The sequence below is a fragment of the Stegodyphus dumicola genome, chromosome 6 (genome assembly GCF_044657685.1).
Source record: "Stegodyphus dumicola isolate Sdum_Otavi_A_Nest chromosome 6, ASM4465768v1".
Lineage (NCBI taxonomy): Eukaryota > Metazoa > Arthropoda > Arachnida > Araneae > Eresidae > Stegodyphus > Stegodyphus dumicola.
This window is the reverse complement of record NC_140773.1, coordinates 100,448,093-100,475,604: the sequence shown is the minus strand read 5'-3', so window position 1 is coordinate 100,475,604 and position 27,512 is coordinate 100,448,093. Positions and strand designations below refer to the sequence as shown.

Sequence of the window (27,512 nt, the reverse complement as noted above, 5' to 3'; positions counted from 1 at the left end):
AATTTGAAAACCTGTCATAAACCAGTGAATATAACCACCTATAAAAAGTACTATTCCTGGCACGTTTCAGACAACCGGCCCTTGGCGATTTTTCGGCCGCCATCTTGGATTTCAAAAATGCGCCAATTCTGAACTACCAAACATGCAACATGCAAAGAATAAGACAAAATTTAACTTACCCCAATTTATGCTGACATACTGAAGATTATATTTTCCGCAGAGAACCCGATAAATGTAAACATTGCCAACTTTGGCGATAATAGTTCAAACCTGGTAACCTAGCGGATTTATCCTATTCGCTTGTTCGAAATTTGCAATCATTCCTCTTGCGTTCATTTTGTTGAATTATCACTGTCGTTGTTCGCAACTGGTGTAAGGAATATATTGTTTTCTGTGTTAACTGGAATTTAAGACAAATTTTTTTTGTTTATCACGTTTAACAGGTTAATTTCAGTACATTAATACTAATTTATATTTTTCAAATGAATTTTTATTTCCGTTATAAATGCTTATATATTGTCTTATACTTAATATATTCTTTTCTGTGCTAACTTGAATTTAATACAATTTTCGTATATCATGTTTAACAAGTTAGTTTTACATCTACATGCTTATTATCTGTGAATTTTTACTACCATATGCGTAATATATTGTTTTGTCTGCTAACTTGAATTTACATGCACTAATAATTACGTTTACAAAATATCACGTTTGCGGCTCGGCTCATCGCCGATGAACCGCGAGCTTGGCGAGTAAAAATGCAACGGGTTCTCTGCGGATGAAAACTCAAAATAGGAACTAATTATTATTTGCGATTTTTTTTCGGGGGGGGGGGTCATGCAACTACCTTATTTTACGAAAGGTAGAAATAAATAGACTAGGAAACGTATAATAAATAGAATAGAGCTTTATTTTTTTCAATTGAAATGAACTTCCGATAACGATTTGCGAAAACATGAACTAATTAGTATTTGCGATTTTCCAACTTTCATTTTGTCTTACCGTTAACGTTCCGTAAACAGAATAGAGCTTTATTTTTAGCATTATCGGGAACAGAGCGTTATCGGGTGTTAATAACAATTTGCGAAAATATGAACTAATTGTGATTTGCGATTTTGTTAACATTTTTGCATTAAGACACAAAATAAGATGAAAAACTGTCGGCAGAAGCTATTTTTATATTAAAGTAAAATGAAATATCATAACTGCTAAGCAATAAAATACCTATTTGTTATTTGTCAAACGGTCTATTTTAGATTATGAGAAACACAACCACAAAAAATAATATCACCAATTATTCGAAATTAAATTCTGTCTGTCAACGTTCACGCATATTACAATCAAAGAACTTTTGATTATAACAAATGACAGTTCAAACAAACACGGGACTTCAGAAATGCGCGGGATCTAAGAAAGTATTGCCAGTTATAAAAATGAAATGAAGTAAAGTAAAAAACCTAAAGCAAATCCAAGACCGTTTTTTTAAAATTGCTTCGATTTGAATAAGCATTTACCGAAATTTCAATAACAAGCAGCTTAATACAAGAGTTTTTAATTTTCGCCATTTTAAAATAAATTTTTAAATTCATAATGTAGTCATATCTGTTCATCAGTATTTTCAAGTATTTAGTATATTCAAGTATTTATGCAACATCAAAATGAAGGAAAGAATGAAAGCAAAGGAAACCTTCTCTTACCCAAACATGATATAAAAACTGCTCGCTGAGGAACTAATAGAATAAATAGGTTGCTTTGGTTTTGCTCTTAGATATAGGTTTTGCTTTATTTTTCCTTCTTGAAAACTTCATACCATCACTGTTACTTCAACTTCAAATCATATAACTGTGTGCTATTCGCCATTTGTGAGATTCTGTAACACGTGGAAGCGGAGTAAGTTTGTGTGAAATATTTTTACATTTTTATGAGTATATTTTTTTTATGATGCAAATCATGTTATATTTATGTTATGAGTGTGAGACTTAGAAAATTATGTTAAGATTTGTCTTATTCTGCTTCGAAAACCCTGTATCATAATTTGCAAATGAGTTTGATGTTCGTTTTTCCAACATGAGGATGAATATTTGAATAAGATTTGTATTAAGTTTTTCTCTTTCTTTTACAGCAGCAAGATGTCTAGCCATTTGTATTGGTTGATTGTACGAAAGTCTTCAAGTCATATGGTGAAGAAAAGAAATATTAAGAAATATTTCAGCACTGTGAGTACTGCTGCAAAAATATATTTATGATAAGTGATAACTGTAAAAATGTATTTGATCCTTAATACCTTTCTAATGAAACTAGTGTTTTATTTCGTCCGAACTTTAGTGTAATTAATTTCAGTTTAAAATTAAACATAAATGCAACCTTAATTTTTTTGCTGCTGGAAAAGACGGATCTGTATCTGATCGCCTTCGAAATCGATAGAGGTTTCTTGAAAATAAGGCTGCAGGTTTTGGGGGGGGGGGCTTCTGAATAAGTTGGATCTGTGCCTGCTCGCCCTGGAAAGCTATCAGTATATTTTGATTTTTGACTGTGTTATTCTGTAACTTTCATGTGACCACTAATTAAAATGAACAGTTTAAAAATTTATTATTCAGTTAAACTCTTTAAAAATGACAGCAAACATACAAACAGCTATATCGGTAAAGATATATTTGTGGGTGCCTTTTGGCTGTACATTCACACGACCTATTTTCACTTTACAAAAATAATCAGAGAATTGCACAAACTTGGCATTGTGCCCTTTCTTGTCCATGTATACATTAAAAATCGCCAGTAAAATCTCGGAATACGTTGCGTAAACAAAGTTGCTAAGGCGGAGCTAAATGACGTCCATAAATGGGTGGGACTAAAATTGTGACGTCACAATGTATTCTCTATAGATATAGAAATAAGTATAATAAAATCTTTATATTTTAAGTTATAATAATGCAGTAAGTGAATTGTACCAGTTATTAAAACGGTAAACAAAGTCGCAGTCTCTCATATTTGTGTTTCATACAGCTTCAGAATTTTCAAAGATTTTTATTATTAAATTTATTGCGACAATTATATCAGAATGTTGCAAATTATTGCGTGTCTTTTAAATAAAATAGTATATACTCCAATTTACGTTAAATCTATTAATATAAGGCCTTAATAAATTTCAAGACTTACCCCTTTGATGATGATGATTATTATTATTTTTTTTTTTTTTTTTTTTTTTTTTTTTTTTATGCTGGATTATATTCCGGATAGCTACTAGAAAAATACTAACATCTTCTTTTATGAATGATTCAACGTAAAATAAATCATGCACATAATTTTGATTTTTTTGGGGGGGGTTATATTGACATAATATTATTTACATTTTTAGCTTAAAAGGCCAATCATTTAAAGAACAATATCCGATTACAGCCGATTCAAAAACTACCAAAAATTGAGTTCAAGTTCTAAAAAAAAGTGCTAGTTCTATGGTTTTCGTCTGGTTTCTCTCTGTTGCCAATACGCTCGAATCAAAAACTATTTAACTTTACATTAATAAAAAAATAATATTTTTATTGCAGATCAACGTCATACACAGCTTTCATATCACTTTCTTAAATCACGTCATGTTCTATAGTCTTACTAGAATTCTATACATTCTACAAATAAAAAAAATCTTAATTTCTCACAATGAAAGAAAATAAACACTACAAATTTGGAACACTAAGCAATGCTTTACACACACAGAGACACATATTATCAAGTGTAATTGCGATAACAAATACTACAAATTAAAATAATGAAAGTATAAGTTATTTATAGGGTAAAATTTAGCTACTATTGAGTAGATCTTCGGATTATCGGTATTTTTCAGAAAGCATTATCAACATATTAAAAATACAATAAAAAAAGATGTCTAAGGTATAACTTGCAATTAAAACAACAATGCAAATTTAAAATACAGAAACGACACATTAAACATTGCATATAAAATACATTACATTACAGCTCGGTATAACATACAGCCTCGCTTTGTTCATGTGCACAACGATCTGTATTCGCTCGAAAAACTTCAAAGAATTGCAAAAACTTGGTTTCGATGTACACATCCATCTATTTTCACAAAAAAAAAAAAATTAGAGAATTCCAAAACTTGGCTTTGTCCATGTGCAAGTTGATCTATTTTTACTTAGAAAACATTAGAGAATTTCACAAACTCGGCATTGTGCGCTACATTGGCTTTTCTCATGTACACATCCATTTATTTTCACTAAAAAAATCAGAGAATTACACAAACTTGGCATTGCGCACTGTCTGGGCTTTGTTCATGAGCAAGTCGATCTATTTTTACTTGGAAAAAATTAGAGAATTGCACAAACTGGGCATTGCGTGCTACATTGGCTTTGCCCATGTTTACATTGATCTATTTTCACTTTAAAAAAACATCCCAGAATTGCACCAACTCGGCATAGCACACTGCATTGGCTTTGCCGATGTACACATCGATCTATTTTCACTTAAAAAAACATCAGAAAATTGCACAAACTCAGCAGTGCGCACTGCATTGGCTTTGGGCGCGTTTTTGAAATCCAAGATGGCGACCAAAATTGTTTTCCCTGTCCGAGGGAAAACAACTCTGACCTACCAAACATGGAAAAAATAAGAAAACACGAACTTACCGAATTTATGGTGCCATCCTGAACGCTACTCATCGCTGTTCCTTCAGACATCATCCGCTAATTATCAGGATAACTGCAAATAATAAGAAAAACAAAATATATTTTTTTGCTAAGCACAAATGTAAGATATATTAAATGAAATTGCTTAAATTACATTAAAAACAACTGCTTAATGTTTTCAAATATGTGCTTTTCAGAACTGCAAGTTGTAAGAAAAAATATATTTTTTTTGCTGAGCACAAGTTTAAGAAATATTAAATGAAATTGTTTAAATTACATTAAATGCAACTGCTTAATGTTTTCAAATATGCGATTTGCTGAATTGCAAATTATAACAAAAACAAAATATAATATTTTTTTTGCTGAGCAAAAGTTTAAGAAATAATAAATGAAATTTCTTAAATTACATTAAATACAACTGCTTAATGTTTTCAACTATACGATTTGCAGAAATCAGCTTTAAAAAATACAATTTCATGCTTTAAAACTAAGAAATATCTATCATGAAATCAATCAAGAAACCTACTCTTTTATAAATACATGAACTACTTTTATAAATCTAGAAATACTTGAAAATGCTTAAAACATACAGTAAAAGCAAAAAAAAAAAAATTCTCAGTATCGTAAATAAGGGATAAATTAAGTAATCACGTTAAACTAAGAATTTACTTTATTCTCGTTAGAATCCTCTAACAATATATGAAATTAAAGTTAATTTATATCATAATATATATTAAATAATAATATAAAAATATTAAATTGTATTAATAACAAATTAGTACTTACTTTGTACACGAGACATCCTTTCCGCACGACGTGACAATTTTGGCGCCGAAAGTTACGGTTGCAGTGAACGATGAACTCGAATCGTTAAGTTAATAATTTTGGCAAAATTTATTAAGAAGTTCTGCAAGTTCTTGTAAATAGAATTATTGAAATTAGAACTGCTATTTATTGCCAATAAACAAATATAAATTGTTACATAGTATAATTTTTCTTATATTCCTACTCTTATGTTTATTCACAATCTACATTTGATTATATTTAAGGTCTTGTTTTTACAGTTCAGAATGTATAATTAATAATACTGCTTTCTAATTTGATTAAAATAAAATACAGTAAATTATTTCAAGCAGAATGGTATAGGTTATTTCGCTGCAAACAATTATACTAAATATACTTATTTATGGGTATGAGAATTTAGCGCCGAGCAGTTATTAATCTTCCATGCTGCTCTTTTGTCTGCCTATTTGCAATTCTAAATTACATTTTTGGAAAGAAAATTTAATATAATATTATTAATATAAAAAGTATCTCTAAGCGAAGTGTTATTTCGCTGCTACACTATGTCTGTCTGTCATTGTAGCTGTTAATGTCTACTTTGTCTGTCTGTCTCAATTAAATTAATAGCCAAAAAACTTGAATGATTTATTACTTAATTTATACGAATCATAATAGAACTATTTCCCTAAGCTGAATTCTGATAAATTAGCTCAGGGGCAGGATGAAATTCAAAGATGGTTGTATCTCTCTTTTTCATTAAATTCCTCTCAAGAAGATTTTCTGCTTAACAGATTTTAAATATTCCGATGTCATGTATTGGAGTCATCTAGCATGCCTTAGTTTCTGACCAAATATAATAACATCTGACTTCTAAATAAGTGAATTCATAATAATTCACCTGTTTTTCATTAATGTATAGGTACTTTCTAATTAACGCAACTAGGTGATGCTTGATGATCGTAATTTTCTCCCAAATGATTCTTTTGATTGCAACTTTTATATTTACTAATGATTACAACTTTATCATCAATTTCAAATTATTATTTCTAGTCAAAAAAATTGCTAACACTGCCAGCAGAAGAACCTGGTATGATTATGTTACCACATAAACATTACCTTTCACCATATTTGAAGAGTGGAATCGCCTAAAACTTCGTGACTCGAACATCTTTTTAAAGCCTTAAGGCTGGTGAAACCCTGAATAATGCCTCAGTGTGGGATCCGTGAACCTGCAGTAATTACAATGCTGTTCATATTGACACTTTTAAATCTGCATTCATGAGTACATTTCTGTACACAAAAAGAAGTTTTATTAAAAAATTTTATATGCCTTTATATACTCTATCATTAGAGATTGAGGTATTGTGTGCTGCAAGTCTCGTCAAGAGATTTATTATATAGAAGTATACACTAGAGTACCACAAACTCAACATTTCGTGTAACTTGGTCACTGTTTTTAAACACTAAATTATTGCTGATAGTTATTACATTTTAAAATAATGTGATTTATTAATAACAAAAATGTAATAATTTCTAACATTGCAGACAGTATAAATACATTTCAATCATTGTATTGTTGTAATTTACAGGACTTATGAATATCCTTATTTTTTCTGTTCTATTCAACATTTTGTTATGATATGCTATTTCAGCAGTTTTTGTTGTTTTCTCTTTCTGACACTATTATTTGAAACCTGAAGAAAGTCAGGTGGACACTGCTGATTGCCATTCTCATTTCTTTCTGATGCTAATGGTCATTAACAGCAAATATGATAGATTATATATGTCTATTCATAAGTCGTAAATTCACTGGATATTGGCAATTTGACCAATGTTTCAATTCGATGCAAACAGGTTAACTGCATGGGTGTTTTCATGGTTTTCGCTGTGTGTGTAACATGGGTATGAGCCAATTTCTCTTATAAATTCCTCCTCTTAGGCATATAGCCCTAGCATGCTGTGCCATAATCAAGTAAACTGAACAAAAGGCATCAGCATAAGGCTTGCTCAAAGTTCAGGGATGTGCTCTACTACAAGTCCAATTCTTCTAGGCAGAGTTTCATCCAGTTTTAGAAGTGTTTCTATGCAAGTGAAAATGATGAATGAGAAGAAAAGAAAACAAATCAACATGACAATGCAAATGACATTGATGCCTTAAGAGACTGGACAAAGAGGAAAGTATTAACAAAATTGCCGTGGATTAAGGTGCTGTATGAAATACAAGTTGTGAATAGCCCATTCCTTCTTATTAATTAATCCATTCAAATCAATATTTTTTGTAACTCATCACCCTGTCAGTCCACATTAAATTCAGTTTACAGGATTCGATTATTTAACTGCTCCGAATTATTTATTTTATTTGCCAACTTTGTAATTGTAGATTGCAGATTACTTTTGGTTGCTTATTAAGTGAAGGTACCATTTTGGAACAATTTTAGAACAGAATGTAAAAATTAAAAGGAATCTAACAGTTGACCTCTGCAAAGGCATTCAGAAACCGGAACCATTCCTAGCGGGGGTGCAGCGCGTAAAAGTAGAAAGGCGGTTGGACTATTGCCATAGCACGCCTAAATATTTTTAATTCATTGTAAGTACTTTTTATACCAATTTATCATACTTGGTGAGTATGAAATAAAAAATTTTATTTATCATTGAACACTTTTTTTTTTAATTTGGGGGTGGCAATCTTAGGAAAGTACGCGAACAGCCAATGACCTAAAAACAGCCCTGTCAGAAACTATATAAATTTGTAAAGGATGTGGATACCATTATTATATTATAAATTGTAGCTGGGTATCTTTCCCGATATATTCTTATGGTGGCTCGTTCTTTACTGTCATTTATCCATTACATGAGGTGCATGTCTGCCAACTCAGTGTTTATAAAATGGTGATCACACAAGAACTGGTACTTTCAGCATGGTATTGCAAACTTTGATCAGGAAGCTCCATTGAGAAACTTGACAAAGAAAAGTGATTTTTATTTATGTCATAAATAAAAGGCAAAATATATGTAAAATTATAAAGAAAGACACTATATCCATTTATTTTATTGTAAAACAAGGCTGAGTGGGAATAATCCTTATTAATAGGATTAATAAGTTGTATATTTTGTCTATTTCACTATTCTCCCATCATTAGTGGCGAGTCACATTTCTGTAATTTATTTTTAAAAAAACAATAAAACTTGGATATTTTTGTTTAAAAAATTTGTGATGAGACATAGTTAGATACGGATATAAATAAATACATGCAGTTTCCACCCAAAAAATAGAGGCACACTTAAAATAGCATCTGCATATTGGTTTTTAACTGGAATTATGTTTATGATACATGGTATGGTATTATCTCCATATATAGAGATAGTCTCATAGTATGTAAGCAAAATCACTCTGAGAGACCTTCATAAATACTGAGTTGTGCAGGAAATTGGTTTTGCTAAAGGTGTTCATTAAGAAATTAAAATGACATACGTTGCAATCCCCATGGACATATTGACCCATACTGTTCAAGCAATTGCTTGTACTAAGTAACTGACTGCGAATAGCCATCACTCTGATTCTTTTAGCACTCTAAGTAACTGTACAAGTGCAGGAAGGTTGTATTAAATCTACTTATGTTTAATATGTATCTCCTACTTAGCTATAATATTTATGTTTCTATTAATCTATTATAAGTTTTGATAAGCAGATATATCAAATCATAATTTCATGCTATTGAAAAGAATTTGATACATGTAATCAACTTAAGAGAAAAGCATATATTGAATTTGATAAATGTAATCAATTAAAAGAAAAGTATACATTAAGTAAGACCGTGTTCAAAAGAAAAGCTTTTTCTATATTTTTCCCCCTTCATAATATTTTGCTCTAAGTATGTTAAAAGAAAATATTTTTCTATAATTTTTATTCGTAATATTTTCCTCTAAGTAAATTGCTGTTAGCAATACGTATAGTTAATTTAATTTTTGATGTTCGATTTTTCTCCCCCTTGTGTAAGAAGATACATATGTATGTGTATATAAGATTCATTGATTGTGTTTCTTTTCACATTACTCCACTCCTGTATTTGAAGCCAAGGATCAGTTTGTGGACTTAGAGGGTGGGGAAGGTGATTTTAGTAAATTTCATTGGCATCTACTCAAACATTCAAACATCTGCAATGTTGTTTTAAATTATTCAATATCTTATGGCTTCTAATTTTCAAACACATTTAAAAATTACTTAGTTCTATGTTTGCATTCTTTTATGAAATTCCAGTTGGCTCTAGATGAGAGAAACTGTATTTTAATGCTTTAGCAAGCTTAACTGCTTTAACGTACCATCCAAAAAATAGACACACTTAAATAACTGTCAATTATATATTTTGCGTTTTACCATAATATATGTTTGTGTCTTTTACTTTATAATGGTCTGTATGTATGTATGTATATTTGATAATGCATTAAGCATATATATATATATATATTCAGAGAATCATTTACAGTTGTGTTTACAACTAAAGGTATGCAGGTATTATATGTAACTTTTAGGAAATGCAAACTATAATGTAATTTTTAAAATTTTGCAGTAATCTTCAAAAATTTTTTGTATACTTTGATTTTAGGAAAATTCTGCTCATTATTTTAGCATAAAATTGTAATGATTTAATTTTTGGAAATCTTTCAAATCACTGAAGCAGTTTTTTCTTATTTCGTGTCCATTATCTTTCTGAGCAAATGTAAAATGTTTATTTACGTTAGTTGTAATTTTGCTATGTAGACCTTTATGTACTGATGCATTTTACATTGGCGTTTTTTCAATGATTCCTTTTCCACATCACCATTGAGGTAGGAATCCAGATGCGTTTTTTTTATAGAGGTATCGCCAGGAGCCCTAATCCTCTGTCTTAAACATTTTTCAAACAAACACATATCTATTTGAAATCAATCAATACATAAAAGAAGAAAACTACTTACTTACCTATGTGATGCCGATTCCAAAGTCCATTTTGCACAGCAGAGCTATTTTATTCTGTAAAATGCTAAAAGAGTGAACTTTACATAATGCATATCAATAACGATAAAATAAAATACAAACTAATAATGATTTGCGAAACACGGCAAGAATTATCTTCCTATTCGAAAAAAAGTAATTCTGTCATCCAGCCAAGGGCGCTTTGCTGCTGGCATCAAATGCTGTATTCCGTCCGACTCATGAGTAGGTGCGTCAGAATACTTCAACTCGAGCCTTTGATTTATGCCGCGTCCAAAGTCCACTTGAACAGCAGAGATGTTTTATTCTGAAAAAAGCAAAAAGAGTCAAATTTACATAATGCATATCAATAACGATAAAATAAAATACAAACTAATAATGATTTGCAAAACATGGCAAGAATTATCTTCCTATTCGAAAAAAGTAATTCTGTCATCCAGCCAAGGGCACTTTGCTGCTGGCATCAAATGCTCTATTTCTTCCGACTCGGGAGTAGGTGTGTCAGAATACTTCAACTCGAGCCTTTGATTTATGCTGCGTCCAAAGTCCACTTTAACAGCAGACATGTTTTATTCTGAAAAAAGCAAAAAGAGTCAAATTTACATTATGCATATCAATAACGATAAACTAAAATATGAACAAATAATGATTTGTCAAATATCCCAAGAATCGTTTTCCTGTTCAAGAAATGTAATTCTCTCGTCCAGCCGAGGGCGCTTTGCTGCTGGCATCAAATGTTCTATTTCTTCCAACTCGGGAGTAGGTGTGTCAGAATACTTCAACTCGAGCCTTTGATTTATGTTTCTTTTTCTAATATAAATGATGGGATACTCGAGTTTCTAAGCAAGAAGTGAAACATAAGTATTCCGAAATTCATTTTTTCTAATAAAGAGCTCTTAACCTTTTCGCGACGGCGCACCTTTGTTTAAAACGCTCGTGCGGGACGGAAGAGAATCGAAGGCAGTCACCGTACAGGACGGAGGTTTTGCATCGTTAAGCCTAATTTTATAACAAAAATCAGAAAAACAAAAGTTTCGCTTCTAGCATCGTAATTTTTGGTATCATTTTAGATTATTACTTGAGCTCTTATATATGTTAAAATTAGCCCTTAAAACATTTATTTCTTTATTTTACATGGAAATATACTTAAAAAATTGCTTATTTTCCATAATACTTTTCGGAAGAGCTATTCAAATTATTCTAAAGTTTTAATTGATAAAATCCATCAATAAAGTTTAAAATTATTAAAAAGAACACAATAAAGACTATTTACAGTAAGAAGTAACAAAATTTAAAATGGAAACGAGCATGGTAAATTTCGAAGCACAGAGAAGTATCACCTTGTAACTCTTAGAAAAAGTATCACTTTTTAACGCCTTAGAAAATGAATCAGTACTCTCATTTGCGTTAGTAAATGGTTCACTAACCATACTAGGGTATTCTTCCTCTGATAAATAGCGCCTCCTTCCTGTCATAATAGACTGGAGGTGAGGCTTTCCTAAATAAAAAAAGAAGGAACGGAAATATATCTGAAGGCAATGCAAAACGTAAAAAAACTCCGCACAGTAACCCTACCCTAAAAGACCGTACAAAGTAGAGGAAAAAAATAGAATAAAAAAGGAATTGGATATAAATCAGATACGAGAATGTGAGAATGTTTTCATTAGCACGCAGCGGCAGCGATTTAAAGAGCCCAGCTGCGTTTGTTTACATTACGATTTCCCCCCTCCCCAGCCACAGCTGACAAGCAAAATACCAAAAACAGCCAGAATATAAACAATCTGAAGGTCAGAATACTAAAACTACGTTCAGTTTAGTATTCTGACCTTCAGATTAATATTCTGACCTTCAGATCAGTTCAGTAATGGACACAGAGTGCCATCTAGTGGCTATTGAAAATTGTTTCAGCTTAAAATGCATATCTGCACTGCCCGTTCACTTGGCCAGTTCTCCAGGAGTGCACGTGTGAACCGCCCGGGCCTCACATGCGTCCGTACGAATATATATGATTATATATATGATTCGCCCGTCGCGAAGATGTTAAATGATATTTGGTTTTGGGGGTTGTGAATTCTTTTTATTAAATAGTTCTAAATTTGACAACTTGTCAACATTTTGGCGATTTTAAGATCAGTTTCTATAGAGAATTTTTAATTCCGAGATCTGAGAATTTTCCGGCGATTTTTTTAAAACATCGTAACTTTGATAAATTTCATTAAAATAATGGTAATCTATTAGAATTATATTTAAAAAATAACATTAGAATAAAACATTTTTATTTTTTGCTGTCATATTATAAAGTTTTATTTTGGCAACTTTTTATACAATATTTTAAATCTGAAAATAAACAAGGTATATAGCTATAAAGCATAATTTACGAAACAGCTTTTAGTAAAAGCAAAATTAGTTATGTAATTAATTAAAATATTTTCTTTTTAATTTTTTCATAGTGTTTTTCCCATGTAATTGTCTCATTACATCATCCAACACCCATCAAGTAAAACATTTTCTTTGCATCTACTGAGACTTATATATAAAACAACTTATCACCTCTAGCGCTTTAATGGCTTATTGGAACCTTAAAATATATTAACTGGGTTACAACCCCTGGAACTCTACACAAAGCCATGACATTAACTTCATTAAGCAGAACTTGACTAACTTTCAACACTTACCAACCGTGCTTACATCAGGCCTTTCAGGTTTGTTCCAATCAGCAGGTCTCTCTATAGACAAGCAGCAGAGGGACAACATTCAGTCTTTTGTTATGAATCATGCTGATTATGATCTCACTTCTCATTTTAACCTATGCCGTTTGACATAAAATCTCCGTACTATTTCCTAAACCTCTATACTGACCAAGTATGTGACAAAATAAGACAGTAAAAAAAAAAAAAAAGCATAAAGCTAACTATTAGTAAAACGTAAATGTCTCTTATCTTCTTTCAAATATGTCCAACTACTATAAGTGTATTAGTTGATTCATGTTTAGTAATAATGCATACTACTTAGGGATCTATTATTTTAATTTTTAGGATGGTATTACAAAAGTGAAATTCAGGCATAGAATGATATTTTTAATTGAATTTACTCATAGGTCCTTAATTTTTTTCATTAATAGCCCTTAAAAGTACCTAACTTCCGTGTGCAGAAATGTACATGATATAATTTTTGACAATCCTGGACAAAATTGTCAAACAAACCTGCTATTGGATCTAATTTATCACTCTTTCTTCTATCTTCCCATGTTTTGACATCATTGAATTGTAGGGCATAAAGAATGAAAAGAAAATGCTTATAGTTCATTTGTTTTACGAGAAATATCTAATCCTGTTCCATCAGTCACCCATAATTCTCTAGCATTTACATGGGAGGATTTGTGCAATCCAGCTATGTATAAGAGTCCTAAAAAAGCAAGAAACTCTTCTTTCTCCATAGGTTTTGTGTCTTTTTTTTAAATTTCCCGATATATTTTTTACCATAAATATTAGAGCATCTCACGATCATTTCAATCATTGTTTCATCAAATATTAGCTTCCTTGCATTGATGGGTGAAGCCACATCTTTAGATATATGTGTATTGCCAGGCAATTTTTTTAGGATATTAAGGGAATCTTTGAATTCGAAACGGTTCTTTCTTCCCATTTTGTTGTTTAGTCTTTTCCTACAAAATAGTCAGTTTGATCACAAGGAATGTCTTCTGAAGAGTCGCACACTTTTTCTGATTCAGATTGATGATCACTAAATATATTGTAAAGTATTTTGCAATAATTGACAAAATAACAGATGATCTTCTTAATAAAACATAAGTTTTATTTTTAGTTTACGGAGATAGATAATTTGAATAAAATTCTTTAGTGGCAAAATTTCATACAACTACTAGCTGGTAATACTTTAGAATTCTCATTTTAAACAATTTCTTACATTGCTGAGCAACAGTTACATCATACAAATATGGTGTTGCCATTTCAATATTAAATATATATATATTTGTTAAATAACAAAATATTACAATATCTTTATTATCTGAATCTTGTAAGAAAGTCCATCTCTGAAAAGATGTGTGGAAACTTATAGGAAAGGATGTTCTGCAAATTTGCCTTAAAATGAACATAATTCAATGCTGTATACATTAGTGCAATTTAGAATATCCAAAGTAAGAATGGCAAAAGCAATATTCTCATTTCCATTTATGAAATAACCAATGCTGTTGGCAAATTAATATGTACCCTAGAATAATTCCAGTTCCAGGATATCATTGAAATTATTTCGCCTTATAACAGATGTGGGAAAAACCAGCATTTCCAGTATCTTAGACGTTGCATCAGGCCTGATGAAATTAAACATGACATCATTTTCTTCTGAATATTGCAGCTATACATATGAAAAAGGGAGATGAAACACTTCTCAAAATGTTGTATCTGAAATGAGTCGTAAATGCTTTGCATGAGTTCATGAATTGTTGCCAGATGTTGACAAACCTATGTGTATTCTCAGAAAGATATTTTTAAATCTCTGTTATAGTCAGTCTTTGGAGAGACTGCAGCTGATATATTAGTTTTGACAAAGTGGATAACATGGTTAACCCGTTCGTGACCAAGGTCGCGTGGACGCGACGCAGCGATTCCACTCTTATCAGCCCAGCGTCGCGTATGCGTAATCGGAAATCGGAACGTTTTATTTGAATTTTTAAATGCTACTAGATGGCGTTAAACGGCAACGGTTTTCACAACGGTCGACTCATGGTATTTGACCTTCATGAACGGGCATTGGTTTCTGTTCTATGCTTCTGTATTTGATATATTTATTGATGTAAACAAAGTGAGAATCACGGCTCTTTAAAGGGCTGGGATTTATTGCTCGCTGTGTTTATATTTTGACAGATTGTGGAAATTTATGGAACGTTTATTAGTTGAAATGTTGGAGTAGAATTGCGTTTGACAGAGCGAGATTTCGAAATAGATGAATTAATCAAATAGTGAAATGGAAGAAAGAATTTCTTCTAGTTAATATAAACAAACTGGGAAACACGGGTGTTTGAAAGGGCACGTGTGAGTTCAAGTGACTTGTTTATTGCTTTGTTTTTTTCATTAGGAGAATATGGGGGAGTACATTCAGCGGATTAGCGGGATGAGTAATATTAGCCATATTATGAGTGCAAAATATGCAATGTTGGACTCTGTGTGGATCCTTGTTTTGAACTATATCACACACAGCAGAATTTTTAAATTTCGATTTTATTCAGAATATATTATTATTCTTAATTTCCTCTTTTTTTATTTTGTGTTTGTAATATTTGCAGCTTTGTTTTATTGTGTATAGTATTTGTTTTCATGTGCATAGTAATAATTTTAGTTTTTTTGCATATTTCATTCATTTGTATTAACGTTATATTTTTATTTTAATACATATTAAATAGAAGTATAGTATATATATAATTTATAAATTTGGATTTTTTTATTAAAATGCAGATTTTATACGAATTTTTTTGTAAACTTAGGCTTAACTGCTTAAAATGCGCGGGCCGGTAGTGACGCTCCGTTTCAGAGCGTTCGGTCCTGTGACTGAGTTTTATTTCCGGCGCGCTGGTCCTCAAGGGGTTAAGTGAGATTGTTATTATGCCAAGCAGTAATAACTTTAAGGGGGCATGACAGTGTGATGGCTCAAGTTACTAAATACTGAGATTCAAACTTGGTTCAAACTACCAGTATTCAGCAATTGTATTGCTCAACTGCTTGTGAACTTGAACAAAAGTATGAATATCTTGTTAGTGAAACCCATGACTTGACTGAAAATGTATATAAAGTTTTGAAGATTAAAACATAGTCGATTTTGTTATGAATCCCATGATTCTGACATGTTTTAAATATACTCCTGCCACACGGATAGAGGCAGAATGATCATTGTCCTGCTTACAACAGATATATCATGTAGAATCTAAAGGAAAGTTTAGGTTATTCAAATATGGCAAAGAATACCGGCTATCGACCTAAAGAAAGATGCCTTTTTTAACAACTTTCTAAGGGAAAGTGGCTTATATTTGCATTACATATGAGGAAAACTAGAAAAATCAACCATGCAGCCAGCCCTTGAACCATGATATGAAACCAGATCAAACTGCCAGTATTCAATGGTCTTAACCAGTTGTAGGAAAAATCTGAAGGAAATGCTAGCAATATCATGTAATCAGAAATTAACTATATGTTGCATAGCAGGATTACTTTTTCAAGCGTCGAGGAAGATAATTCCCCGCCCCCTTATATAGGTATTTGGCCATAGTATTCATTACATATATTCTGTTATTCATATGGAATACTAATATTTTTACTAAAAATTGTCTTTTTCATTAAGTGCTTTGCTTGTCGATATTCTCAAAATTATGTTTAATAGTTAGTGCTACTGTGCATATAATAGATTCATTACTAAATAATACATTTAAAACATTCATTTTACACAAGCAATTTTTCAAGTTGTTCAAGTTCAAGCACAAGTAGTTTTTTTTATTTTACTTGCTGATAGCTTCAGATTGTGTTGTTCCTTAATCTTCTAATTGGAACTGGCTTATTTTTTGCAGACTGTTAGAGCAATTTTATAAAAAGTAAGCTTGAACTATTGATTATGTCAAAAAGAGTTTCTGATTCTGGAACTGCCAAAAGATGTACAAGGCGAAAGCATGTTTCAGTGTATTGCTTCCGATAGTGAAGAAAGTGACAAAGAGGTTATTGAAAACAAAAAAATTTCGATTGACAAGTTAGTCGATATTCTCGACACAGCGATTACAGGACTTGAACACTGGAACTGAAGAAGAAATCATGTCTGTTTATAGAATTAAAGAAAAAGTATTAGCACAAAAACGAAGCAACTTAAACAACTTGCATTGAAAGAAATGTTTAATTTAATAAAGTAAACAAATAAATATTAAGCTTTTTGTGCGTGTGTAAATTTTGATACCCTTTAGATCTTTATAATTTCTGCATGCCAGCTTACCAACCGTAATCCGAAATGGCCGAAGTCCGGATTAAAGACTTTGTACTGTATTATCTGGTTAAAGTTTTCAACCATAAATATTGTTTTTCTCATTATTTTAGATATAACAATCAATAATAAAAAAAAAGACATTAATTACTTAAAATTCATATTTTGGCGGTCCATGAAATGAAAATATTTTAGGGTTTGGAAACCTCATAGTTCTGAGTGCTTAACACTACGTTAACAGCCATGTTACCAATTATCATTGACCCCCTCCCGCCATATTTTCTTCCGCGAACCAGCATTTGTCGCCAAAAACTTCCTTAATTATATGAAAAATAATAATGAATTAGTTAGTGAAGAATTATTTAAATCGGCAAATGCGAACGACGACTGTCACAATTCAACAAAATGAACGTAAGAGGAATGGTTGCAACCTTTGACCAAGCGAATAGATTGAATCCGTTGGGTTACCAAGTTTGAACTATTATTGCCAAAGTTGCCGATGTTTGCATTTACTGGTTTCTTTGCAGAAGTGTTTCCACCTGTTGGTATACATGGCGCCATTTCTCGATCCTGGTCGACTCGGGGAATCCCCTCTTCAGATCACTCAGTGTTCTTTTATTTACATGTTTGTGTGCTTGTGAGTTTTTTTTCCCCCATTTAACGTGGAAATAATTATTTCACAATGCCTCCCAAGAAGATACTTAGTGCTGCAAATAAAAAGAAGGAAGCCATGGCCGTTGAAATTTAAAAAATCCTAGATACACGTAACCGTGATGTAAGAGTGACAGAATTGGCGAAGACTTACGTTTGACATCGATGATCTCCGCTATCTGTGAAGGAGGAACCAATTAAGAAACTTGATGTGGGCAAATGAGTTCTCATTACTTGCAAGCAACATCCAAAACTCCTAGATCTTGAGAAGCTATTGTTGGTGTGGATTAACAAGAAGCAGCTAAGAGGCAATTTCTTTTCGGAAGCTATCATAAAGGTAAACTACGGGTATATTATTTACCAGTGTTTTTTATTAGAAAAATTGATTTTTATGTTGATGTTTTGAGAGTTGCAAAACAGATTAACTGGATTTCTATTATTTTTAACGGGGAAAGTTTATTTCAAGATACGAGAAATTCGCTATACGAGTTCAATGCTGGAACGAATTAAACTCGTATTTCGATGTTACACTGTATTCCTTTAACTTGCTCATATATATCATGTATATGTGCTTTCTCCATATTTACTTTTATATAAATATTTAAAGAATGTACACCAGAAATAAGATAAAATATATATTTAAAAGTCAGTGGCGTATTAAAATATATGCTTTCGACAGGAATGTGCAGTTTGCCTAGCACGTTTCCTCCTCGTTCAGTACTTTACTGTTCTCAGGATTACAAATTGAAGCTTTTGGGGAAAGCCATTTTCCTTAGAATGTTAAATTTGGCACCATCTAGGATGGCAGAAAATATCACAACTTGCTCATTAATCCATACTGGTTATTTCTTATCCAATTCTTTGCAGGGTTCACTATCTCTTCATTAGAGAATTATAACAGGAGTATATCTTTTTCCATCTGTTTGCGGTGAAATCCTAAGCACCTCACATCTTATCGAGTAGAAGGAAGTAATGAGTTCTTGTTGACTAAGGACTTAACGAGCAGTAACCAGCATTGAAGATCTGCTCTTTCCATGCTAAATTTGGTGATTTCATTGTTAGATAATGAATTTAATCTGATTATCTTGCTTTTTAGGTTACATAATGATTTTATTTCTTAAGCAGAATTAATGTTGTGGGAATATTTTTCTGTTTGTTACCTGTCTTGTTTTGAATGCTATTTATAGTTTTTAAAATTCTGTATTGTTTCTTATGGTGGCATATGGGAATGAGTTTATTTCTGAAAGAAGTTGAATGTTCTATGTGCAGTAATATGCATTTGGTAGAACAGAAAGACTTGAATGATGGTTTATTTCTGCGTAGAACTAGCAAGTGTAGTCATCAATTTGATTCTTATCTTGCCAAGTATATATGGTGAAAGATAAAATAATCTTCAAGAATAGTTTTCAAGATTTCTAGAAGTCAAAGAAGGTTTATACTCTGTTGAATAAATAGCGTAGTTTTGCCTATATGCATTATCTTAATTCCATTTAATTTGTCCAATATGAGGATTTCAATTATACATAGTACACTGCAGAGCATCAGCCACATTGCCAATGGTCAGTCCTGTTTAATGACAAGTTTGAGAATTCATTTAATGAAGAAGTCAAACATTACTTAGAACAGCAAAACCTGAGCTTGAGGCCTCTGTGCGGTGCAGGTTTTTGATTCTGTCATGGAAAACCTGTATTTAAACATCCTTTATTAAGTAAATTTGTATATTTTCTTATTTTAGTCTTTTTTTTTTTTTAGTAAAGCATTAATTAAGATGACATTTATGTTATAAAAAAAGTAAGAAAGCAAAATATGTTCAATTAAAGTAACAAAAAACCTTGACCAGATAAAGCCGGTCATGGCACTCCCAATTATCAGTAATGCCTCTACTAAGCCCTCACAACATTGCATACGAGGTAGTGGTTTTATTCCTCCCACTAAATACCACTTCCTTAATCTAACCAATGGGTCAGGAAATCAAAGACATTCAAATCATATTATGTTAGGCAAATTTATATATCTACAAATAAAGAATTAGGTAAAGGAAAGCATGGCACACTAATAGCATTTTGGAAGCAATTCAACATAACACTGTACAGAAATGATTAAACTCACATGTGAACAAGTGAATTCATTGACAATGACTACTCTGCCCAGAAGTTACAACAGTTTTAAAGAATTTCTATAGATTGAAAATGAAGCTGAAGAAAATGTGCACATTGTAGAAGCTATTGGTGGTGAAAGGTTTTCAGAAGTGGAAGAAAGAGAATAGTCAAGAATGACAATCTTAAAATAAACAAAGAAATGCAGGAAATACGAGCCGAAAGCTGTTACGGTAAAGGAACTTTCACATGCAAGAAGTTAAATGAATTGTTAAAAAGAGACAGAAACTGTCTGATTTTGTAATGGAAAATGATCCAAATAAAGGAGAAGGGGGGGGAATGACAGTTTATCAGAGGTACTTAAAAAACTTTCCACTCCTTACCTCAAAACTTTAAATGAGTTGTGTTAGACACTGCACCAGGCAATGAATTCAATTTTAATTTCATTCTTTTTCAGGGTCAGGCACTTCTACTAAATAGTATTTTTGTGCCAGACCCTAGCCTTTCCTAGCTCCATTTGTCTGACAGCCCCTTAATAGGACTCGGGTGTAAAGTGAGATATTGAGATGAGCCTCAATAAATATTGAGAAAATTAAGTAGTCAAGCAAATGAGGGCAAGGGCATCACATTCATATATAATATGGTACAGCATTTCCTGCATATAGGGTCTTGTTGAAAAATTCTCGTAGTATGAAGATGTTTTCCCTTGATGAAGTATCTTCAGTCTTGGACACCTAAGAATTTTAGAGGCAATCTTACCAGAATGTCTGATAATCACACTTTTAGCATGTATTATATATTAAGGTTTGTATAAATTTATGCATACTTTCTTAATCTGAACTATATACAACTGTCTTCCCTTTCAACTGCCCTTTAGACAGTTAACTTTTCAGAATGCAGTTTTGCTGCATGAGCTGTATGTTAAACCCACATAGCAGAGGTTTATTGTATCATATAATCATTATAATAAGAATTAAAACTTGGTATTTTAAACTGTGTATTTTCTATTGATATGTTGGTAATGTTTGCTGGCTGACAATGAATATCAGTATTTGGCAACCTTTAAAAAAAGTTGCCAGTTTTCACCCTATAGATAAATTTTATCTGTTTTTTTTTTTTTTTTTTTTTTTTTTTTTTTTTCCCTCTTATAGGATCCTCTAAATTTGAAAAAAATTCATTCACCTCGTTATTGTGGTCTAGTTCAGAAAAAAGCTATAATGATTGACCCACATCCGAGCAGCAATGGAGTGACTTTTATTCACAAAAAGAAGTATTGTAAGTTTCATTTGGTTCATATTTAATTTTGGTAAATGTTTGTCCAGTAATATACTTCACATGATAGTTAAAGGATATTAACAGAATGAAAGCTATTGGAAGATGTTTTAAACAATTTACACCAAAAAAATCCTTTAGGATAAATTATCATACCTACCAGTTGACTAATCTAAGATTTTTGAAGTGTATTTTGATGCCAGAAATGTTTATTACAGACAAGTGTTGTCATCTATTAACAAAACATTATAACATCAGAACACCCGTGTTGGGTGCAAGAAAAGACGGGTTGTCTTTTTAAATACAAGGGGTGATCAAATGAAAAGGTACGAAACGACATGGTGGGTACAAATGTAGACTTTATTCAAAATATACACCATAGGCCTGAGTACAACGATCCCACTGATGAACAAGCCGCAGGATTCCTTGTTCCCGGAATTCCTGTGCCCATGACTAGACTCAGTCCTTCACAACGTCCTTGAGTACATCGTCCGAGTTGAAGCGCTTCCCTTTCAGGTGTTTCTTCAGTGGACCAAACACATGGAAATCGCAGGGCGATATGTCCGAACTGTAGGGCGGATGGTCCAACGTCTCCCACTTAAACTTGGCCAGTTCCATGTGTGTGATTCTGGAGACATGTGGACGCACGTTATCATGGAGTAGAACCACACCCTACGTGAAAAGCCCTGTCTTTTGTTCTTGATGGATCTGCTTAGGCATCGGAGTGTCTCACAGTACACATTGGAGTTAGTGATTTTCTGTACTCGAGGAATTCCACAAGTTGCGAATCTTGAAAGTCGAAAAAGACTGTGAGCAACACCTTCCCTGCTGCCAGCACGGCTTTGAACTTTTAGGGGGAGGTGACGATGCATGCTGTCCCACTTTGTCTCTGGCTCGTAGTGATGGGGGATCTTCTTGATACCGAAATAGATGTTGTTGCAGTGCTATCCCCATACGCAGTTCCTTTTGCTGGTCGGTGAACTGCTTCGGAACTCAAGAGGCACACACCTTCTGATATCGCAAACTGTCGTGAACAGTTGTCCACATGGTTCCATAGCTGACATCCACCTTCACCGCCAACATTCGCAATGTGACATGCCGATCACTTCTCACTAGGTCGTCCACCTTGTCAATGAGATCGCTCGTGAGGACAGTGTTTGCCTGGCCTGGTCTCGGCTCATCACCCACACTCTCACGACCTGCACGAAAACGGACACTAAATTTTCTGACAGACTTGTCACCGGATGGTGACAATTTACAGGGAGAAATGCTGTAAACTGTCACCAAGACACATTTCTCCTTGTAAACTGTCACCATCCAGCAATGAATAGCTGCCGGTTTCTCACCTTCCGCTGTCAGAAATCGGATAACACATCATTTGGACACCGCTTTTGAAAAGAACCTCTGCCATGTCCTGCGCATGCGAGCACCCGCGCATTCTCCGATCACAGTCAGAGACTCAATACCATCCCGAGATGTCTCGCTACGTTCTCCCATGCCGGAACATGCAAATATTTTATGCTGTTATCACATCTATAGACGCGCTCGCTTACCCGGAACAATTCCGAGAAACGAGATTCTAGTAGCACGGCTTTAAGCGGCAAGCTTCCGAGAAATGTTTCGTCTAGCTAGGAGGAACGTGTCCTGGCTACGAGCAACATTTTAAAACTTTTCCCAAAATGTTCCGGCTGGAGACGTGTTCCTCGAACGTTCAACCAATCAGACGAAAGGTCAGCTTCTGAAGGATCACGGGTAACTTTCAGTATGGCGATGGCTCTCACTGTGAAGTGATGGACGGTGGAAATAGAGGGCGATTTAATTATTGCTGTTTTGTTGTAATACAACTGCCTGAGTCATTTTTTAAATGTGTATATATTCATTAAATATATAATTGTGGAAATTTCAGAGTTGACATTATTTTACGACGTTCTTGCATTTCGGATTTGTTTACAAATTGTTTGTAGCCAAAAGTTCGCCAAATTTGTTGTATTTCGTGCTGATCGTGTATTATAACACTGTTATATAATGGAATTTTATTTCTTAAATTTAAGTTGAATAATTTTTTAAAATCCGTTTGTATATGCGCGGCTTTTCTCCTAATTACTTATCTTTTAAATTGTTAACTGCATAATCAGTGACACATTTTAAACAGCATAAAAGATGCATAAAAAAGAAAAGCATAGCTTATGTAATAATGAGAATACTCATTAAATTTGTCTATTATTTTCATGTTATTAATGAAATACTTTTTGAATTACAAATACATTAGAAATTATACTTTTATTGGAAATGCTACATATTGAAACATTGAAAATTTATGGATTTATTATTATAGAAGAAACGTCCTTTGATAAAACGTTTCTTCTTGTATTTTTCGCAATAATTTAAAAACGGATTTTCGTAGCTTTCTTTTCGTAGTTACAGCTCTGGATTGCACCCGCAGATGCGGAGCGGCGTAAATGAGACAGTTTACCGCTTGTTATATTGTAGCGCACGGCACCGCAACTATGAAAATTTAGTCTTAGCGCAAGTGGTTAAATTCTAAAGGAAAAGAAAATATTTTTTGGCGCAAGTAAATTAATTCATGAATTAGTTATTTTCAGGGGGGGAAACAACTACGAAAAAAAGTTTTTAAAATTATTGCAAAAATTTCAAGAAGAAACGCTCTTTGATAAAACGAATTTTTTGCAATAATTTAAAAATGGATTTTCGTAGCTTTCTTTTTGTCAAAGAACATTTCTTCTTAACACGTTTCTCAATTTCCGGTACACATCGCGGAGAGGGAAATTCTGGCCGCCAGGTTCCGTCGCCAAATCCCTTGGCAAATTTTCCCTCCGCATTCTAGCGGCGTAATAGCATTTTACTTGTATGGAAAATTTTCTTCTTTACATAGACCAAAGAATTAGAGATTCTTTGCATAGACGTTTTTGGGTTAAAATAATCTCTATGTATGGATTTGGCGACATGATGATGCGCAGTAAACGGGTCATTTTGGTCTTGGCGACAATTTTCAAAATCGTGCCAAAGCCTTACCGTATACTAGAATTTTACCGCAAAATCTTTTTAAACTTTTCTTTTTAATAAATACCTTGCCATTTTGCAGTAAAATAAAAAATAATAATCTGTCATCTAGGCTAACCATGTAATATAACTATATTTGCTAAAATATCGTTGATTATTCTAATTCAATTTTTAAGTAATTATCTTTATTTTTATGTTATTTGTATAATTTAATGATGCTTCTTCCCTCTAAATTTATTAATTATTAGTAAATAATATTTCTAAATTTCAGGAAATTTTCTCTGGCATAATCTTGAAATTAATTCTAGCAGTATGATGACATACCATCACGAAATTTAATGCACATATTTTTTCCTTATGTATGCTGCGAACTAAATATAAAATACCTCAATTTATTAAAATAGATTTCTTTCTTTCGTTTAGCTGTAGAATGTCTGCAGAAAAAGCCTTATTTTATTCCAGATTGGGAAGATTCTAATCTCAATCTTCAATGGAGAAAACAACAACTATTATAATTATATATGTGTTTTCAAGTGTTAAGGTGCTTTTTAAGAACATACCTCACACAAATTAAATTTACCTAAAATCTAACCTAACTATTTCGCATTGTGTTGTGATTTATAAGGACCGGATTAGCCTCGTGTTGAACTGGTGATGATCATGAGTAATAATTAAATAAAACATACATTTGTTATCCAATGTATATATCTTAAATTTTATTAAGTTTCTTAAGTGGAAAAGTAAACAAAATTATCAAACAAAGTATATGAAGAATAATTAAGAATAAATGTCCTCTGGGATTTATTGAATAATTAAGTGAATTTGCTACACAATACAAGTAATACCATATTTTACCTCTTAGCGTAGCCAACGTACATTACGCGGATAGACTGGAATTTTCTTGAAACGCACCTGGAAATGTCAGGGAATTTCATTCTCCTGTTTGAGTGGCAACCCTGTAAATAGACTTATCCAGCACAAGTTTTTAAACTATTCTTAGAGTGTATACAGAATTTGGCTATTACTGATGTAATTGATTGCTATAACCAGAAGTTTGTTTATCTGTTACATGAAGTGCCAGAGTGGAGATCAAAGAGATTAACTTGATAGCAATCACCTTTCTATTATCTTCCATTACTAACAATAAAGTTTAAAACGAAAAGTGTGTGAGCGATTCAAAAAAACACGAAGAAGCGAATGTCACTTGAAAGGAAACGTCACTTTCGCCAATCTGAGCGATAACTGATTCTTGTTTGGCTTTCAGCCTGTTTGCCAAGTGAAGATGGTAACCCTATTTCGATAAATGCTGTTTCTCAGAACTGTTGCTACAAACGTTTGGTCCCGGCAACAAACAGCTAATGTGATAACGGCTTAACTGTTACGTTTTTACATCATTTCGTACCTTTTCATTTGATCACCCCTTATAATTATGCTATGGAATTAAATTTTAAATTTGCTCGAATTTCCATCAAATTTAGGTAAAGAAAGGTTTCCAGAAATAATTCTGGAAGCTTAAGATTTAACTTCTGATTACCTTGCAAAAAAATTTTGCTTTTTCAACTCTTGAATCAGTGTACTCAAACACACTTTCACACTGTTCCATGTATTCATTTTTTAATACTTTGTAATACTGGTTTCTTAACTTATCCAGTAACTGTTCTAGGCAATTTAGATTTTCCAGATTGTATACGATTGAATTACATGCTGGTGTGAATAAAAACTACCTAAATTCTTTATCATCAGTGCTATTGTTCTGTGCATTTTGTACTTCTCATAAAAACTGCTTTTTTTTTCTGATGTTTCTAAAATAAATTTTCTCATTGTTCAAACAACTTTTTAATCTAGTCCCAGTTAACTAGAAATTAACTGCACTTAAAATATCTCTTATATCAGAATATTAACATGTGTATTTTGTAACAGTTGTTGCATATGTCGTTTGTTTGGAGCAAAAGATTAGAAGTACCTCTTAATGTGCCTAGCAGAATTATTAAAAAAAAAATTAGAGGGGGGAAAGCTGTGAATAATTTGCAATTATAAAGTGAATTCAGCAAGAGTATTAGTCTTTTAAATGAGAACATAGCTGATTATAGATTTAAGTAATTTGAAAAATTCATTATGCATCAAATGCATAGTAAATGCAATCCATCTCTAAAATTCAAAATAAAATTATAAAACAACGAAAATTATATTTGTATTGTTTGGCATGTATTTTAATTTGAAGTGATTAGAAAACATAAGAATCAATTACTAAGGCTTCTTTTTGTTTTGTTTGATATTAAAAATGATTTTCAAATATAATCTCAGCATCTATCACCCAGTGAACTTCAATAGTTACTGATCAGCTTGAGGCAAAATGTATGATCTGTGAAGCATTCTAAATGGCTAGTGAACAGTGAGCACTCGGATGAATAATTTTTAAAGGTATTAATAGATTTTTAACAGATGTAACAGATTTTACTTAATTTTTCATTTTCTTTATGTAAATAATATAATGTCTTTCTTGGTTAAGCTGAATGTTCAGTAAGTCTGCCTAGTTTTTAATGTTGGTGAAAGCTACTAATTTATGTAATGCAAGTTTTTTTTTTAAATGTGTATTTTGTTAGCTCTGTTATTTTTAAAGCAGGATTGATAAAATTCACTTTTCCCTTTAAAAAAGATTCCTGTGATATGTATTCTTACTTTCTTTTTTCATTTAACATAGCTCAACATCGTCCAGCTCGAGCCTTACTACGTACCCCATTCACAAAAAATGCTCGGAGGACTATGACGAACATCAAAAAGTTTGTAAGAAGGTTCCAATACAGGAAAGATTTGAAAATGGTAGGCATTTCTTTTGTTATTATGTGAAAGTTCTGGTTAAAGATCATGATTTTTATCTCTGCTTATTTCTTGGATTGTATATTATCATTAATGTTTAATTATTTTTATTATTGTAGCTTGCTTTAAGAAGAGCAAGTGCCATCTTGAAGAGCCAGAGGCCTTTGGTTCCCAAAAAGAAAGTTTTCAAGAAAAAAATTGAATAACTTGTAAAAAACTTATCTTAAAATATTGGATATTTGTTTATAAAATGATGGTATTAAAATAACTGTGCAAGTTAAA

The 27,512-nt window shown here is 32.3% G+C and overlaps 2 protein-coding genes across 3 annotated transcripts in view; one reads left to right on the top strand and one right to left on the bottom strand.

The window, feature by feature from the left end:
* The window catches only part of rod (kinetochore component rough deal), a 328,458-nt gene extending 326,898 nt beyond the window's left edge, over positions 1-1,560 (bottom strand). The window contains exon 1 of one of the 2 annotated variants that reach the window (XR_015041682.1): positions 1,225-1,560. The gene's annotated coding sequence lies outside the window, so the exon portion shown is untranslated. The remainder of the gene's footprint in view (positions 1-1,224) is intronic. The other variant, XM_085818707.1, reaches the window with a different exon arrangement.
* A 268-nt stretch (positions 1,561-1,828) lies between these two features.
* On the top strand, positions 1,829-27,512 carry RpL28 (ribosomal protein L28). Its single transcript, XM_035374128.2, has 5 exons — positions 1,829-1,890; positions 2,123-2,216; positions 21,272-21,395; positions 27,115-27,233; positions 27,350-27,512. The coding sequence occupies exons 2-5, from the start codon at positions 2,130-2,132 to the stop codon at positions 27,434-27,436; spliced, it is 417 nt and encodes a 138-aa protein (XP_035230019.2). The 5' UTR covers positions 1,829-1,890; positions 2,123-2,129; the 3' UTR covers positions 27,437-27,512.

Coding starts and splice junctions, on each gene's coding strand:
- RpL28 (XM_035374128.2), top strand. CDS start 2,130: ATGTCTAGCCATTTGTATTGGTTGATTGTACGAAAGTCTTCAAGTCAT. Junction 2,217..21,271: donor TTAAGAAATATTTCAGCACT/GTGAGTACTGCT, acceptor TCCCTCTTATAG/GATCCTCTAAATTTGAAAAA. Junction 21,396..27,114: donor TATTCACAAAAAGAAGTATT/GTAAGTTTCATT, acceptor CATTTAACATAG/CTCAACATCGTCCAGCTCGA.